This window comes from Eurypyga helias, unplaced genomic scaffold (genome assembly GCF_000690775.1).
Source record: "Eurypyga helias isolate BGI_N326 unplaced genomic scaffold, ASM69077v1 scaffold23745, whole genome shotgun sequence".
In the NCBI taxonomy this organism is placed as follows: domain Eukaryota; kingdom Metazoa; phylum Chordata; class Aves; order Eurypygiformes; family Eurypygidae; genus Eurypyga; species Eurypyga helias.
The window spans coordinates 366-3,892 of NW_010252400.1; the positions used below are offsets into that span (position 1 = coordinate 366).

The following is a 3,527-nucleotide window of genomic DNA, read 5'->3' on the forward strand; positions in this document are numbered from 1 at the left end:
CAGCCCCACAGGCCAAGTCCCCTGGCACGTAACTCTGATTTAACCTGAAGAGATTCAGTTCAAGCTTTCTGTCTCTTTACCTCAGTTTGCTGTCGCCTCCCCAAGCTGACACCTGCGGGGCGAGATGAGTAGGGACCTCAGAGGCAAAGGATACGGCCGGGGAAGGAGCTTTCAGGGATGGCGGGGCGGATGGCGAGGTGGATGGCGAGGCAGAGGACAGAAGAGCGAGTGGAGAAGGATGTCTGAACCTCGTGAGTTGGCCCCTGTGTTTCTCCTTGTTTTCTGAAGCCAAATCCTATTTGCAGCCTCCCGGTGGTCAGAAGAATCACTGGGAATAAAACTTGCAACGCTTTAGTATCCACATTGTTTTAAACCCCTGTTTTAATTTTTTTTTTTTCTTCCTCTTTCAGTAAGATCTCAACTAGTTCAGTCAACATTGGACCAGTTTATTCCCTATAAGGGCTGGAAACTTTATTTCTCTGAAGGTATTTTGAGACCAAAATTATATGTAGCGAGTGTTCATTTTCTCTAAAGCTGGATGTAAATAGAGGGTATAAGTCCAACAGAAAGCAACTGAAATTCATATTTGTTATATAAAAACATGAATATGGTACAGGTTTTGGTCTTGTGGCATTCTGTAATCTCTGTGGGCTCTGGTCCTTGGAAAGGAATTTTGAACAGTGTAAAATGCAATCTTAAATCTGATCGATAAAACTTGTAGTCTGTCAAAAGCTGGCACATACATACCTTTGCTGTACTTTCCTTGATCCCATGTGCTTGTCCTGTGTCATCTTAGACAAAGTTCTGTTTTTATAATGGGTCTTAAAACATGACTATGATAGTGTTAAGTTTATCATCTTCCTCAGTTTTGGAATGCAGGAAGGTAATGCAAGGAAAACTGCCAGTTTATGTTATTGTGTGAAACGGAATTAATTGTCAGTTACTAATGCAATGTGTTTCTAATTAGCTTATATGGACAAGTCCCCTTTTGTCCAGAAGACTCGAGCTTTTGAAGAGTTTTTCGTGAAACGCATTGACCTTTATGATAAGGTAAAAGAAACCTGCTACCTCCTCCCCCAACCTATTGTTGATAAACAATAATAATCTCCATCACAGATGTGAAACGGAATTAATTGTCAGTTACTAATGCAATGTGTTTCTAATTAGCTTATATGGACAAGTCCCCTTTTGTCCAGAAGACTCGAGCTTTTGAAGAGTTTTTCGTGAAACGCATTGACCTTTATGATAAGGTAAAAGAAACCTGCTACCTCCTCCCCCAACCTATTGTTGATAAACAATAATAATCTCCATCACAGATGTGAAATGTTTGTGACCAATAATATGACAAACTTTGTGTGTTGTTGCCTTCAAGAATAATCTCCATCACAGATGTGAAATGTTTGTGACACAATTTGGATGTGTTGTGTTTGTAATTTGAAGTGTAATTTATAGCTTAAAATATTTCACAGGATGAAATAGAAAGAAAAGGAAGCATCCTTGTGGATTATAAGGAAATGATACAAGACAGAGAACTAACTAAATCAATACAAGATATATCTACTGAATTAAGGGATATGCCTCAGAAAATACTGCAATGTATGGGTCTGGCAATTCATCAGGTAATTATGACTTACTGATATATACAACCATAACCTTCACAACGACGAAGAATCAGTGGGAGTTCAGTCAGTTACATTATAGAACCCGAATCTCTTATGTTTTCCTGTCTTATGGAAGTGTGCTGTTTATTCAAAACTAACCTTTCCATAAAGAAGAATCAGTGGGACTTCAGTCAGTTACGTTATAGAACCTAAATCTCTTATGTTTTTATGTCTTACGGAAGTGTGTTGTTTATTCAAAACTAACCTTTCCATCTCTCTACCATTTCTGTATGGCCTACAAAATGTTCTCTTGAAAATGCTTTGGTCTTGGTGCGTTTTGCCTATTCATTATCAAAGTAATTGGCAAAACCGAAATGCAGTTCTGACACGTGAGCTACATGCGCTGTGTCCCACCTCATGCAGCTGGAGGGTGAATGGTGAGCAGGCTCAGGAACCCCTGGAACTATTCAGGGTCTCTGAGTGGCATCCCACTACTTGTTGACAGGCAAGTTCTCAGGTGTTAGTGCTTTAGTGTTGTTGTTGAGACGGACACAACATACAAAGAATTGTGCACAAAGGCCAAAAAGACTACTATATTGTTTACACAAGCCCTATCTTTATATCTTTCTTAATGTGTGTCCATACATGATTGGTTCACTCACAGACCCACAGTTCATGATTGGATGACCTCTTCTTTTTTACGTCTTCGACAAAATTCTTCTACTTGCGGAGGCAGTTCCTTGCTCTAATTTACTCAGCTCTTCTCAGGACATTCCTGACTCCTTAAGGGTACACGGTTACCTGCTCAAGGTCAATGTTAAGCTTGTATTCCAATCCCTCGGACCAGCCAAGGTCTCCCACGCTTTAGGCAAAATACCACACATTGGCCAGCATTAAAGATTATGGGTTTATTTTAAAACTCCTTTAAAAATGAGGCTTGGAATTGTTCAGAAGCAGAAAGACGCTGTTTAATAGAGGTCACTGGATGGCAGAGGGCTTTTCGGATTTCAGCAGTGGATCTGACCATAAGGGACGATAATCAAATTCAATAGCAAATCAAATCCACGTTGCATGGATACTACATTGCTGTCTGCCTTTCTCTTCTGACTAGGTGTTAACAAAGGACCTGGAAAGGCATGCCGCAGAGCTACAGGTGCAGGAAGGATTACCACTTGACGGAGACCCTATAATAAACGTGCCTCTCATTCATGCTAGGTAAAGGGTGTTATCTGTTTTGTTTCCAGGAGGATCTACTTGCCTCTTGTCTAACAGTTGCAGTGTCTGTGTGTGGTGCTGAAGGCTTATTGGGAGATTTGACTCTGAAACTGTTTCCAGAAGAACAGTCTAAATCTTGCTTTTTAATTCACCATGACAAAGTTTAGACTGTCATGAAGACAAATGTAAAATTTGAGGAAACAGCTTATAAATAGAAAAGTAATTTCTAAGCAGAGTGATGATTCTGTGACAGCGTGTTGATTAAAAGAAGATAAACGTATCTATATTTCTGCTGTTTACTGTAGAAGTTAGGAAGGCATTATGATCTAACCTTTTATTAGCAAGAGGCTCATCTTCATAAAGCAGTTGATTTGAAGGGTGTGCACCTAACCTACAACTGCTTCCATTTATTACTCCTTGTATGGATGGTTTGACAGTGGTGTGCGAGATGGGGTACTTCATATTAGGTTAAATCTATTAAATGATTAACAGGATGGAGCGCTTCTGCCATGGGGACAGGCTGAGAGAGTTGGGCTTGTTCAGCCTGGAGAAGAGAAGGCTCCGGGGAGACCTTATAGCACCTTCCAGTGCCTGAAGGGGCTACAAGGAAGCTGAGGGGGACTTTTTACAAGGGCCTGTAGTGACAGGACAAGGGGTAACGGGGTTAAATTGAAAGTGGGGAGGTTTAGATTGGATATCAGGAAGAAGTTC

General features: G+C 40.6%; 1 protein-coding gene across 1 annotated transcript in view; it reads left to right on the forward strand.

The window, feature by feature from the left end:
• Window positions 1–410: 410 nt before the first annotated feature.
• Window positions 411–3,527, forward strand: part of LOC104510204 (DNA helicase MCM8-like) — a gene marked incomplete at both ends in the record, with an annotated part of 4,881 nt that continues 1,764 nt past the window's right edge. Inside the window, 4 exons of the mRNA XM_010152375.1 lie at window positions 411–485; window positions 968–1,050; window positions 1,470–1,619; window positions 2,713–2,816. Coding sequence (XP_010150677.1) covers window positions 411–485; window positions 968–1,050; window positions 1,470–1,619; window positions 2,713–2,816 — 412 coding nt within the window. The remainder of the gene's footprint in view (window positions 486–967; window positions 1,051–1,469; window positions 1,620–2,712; window positions 2,817–3,527) is intronic.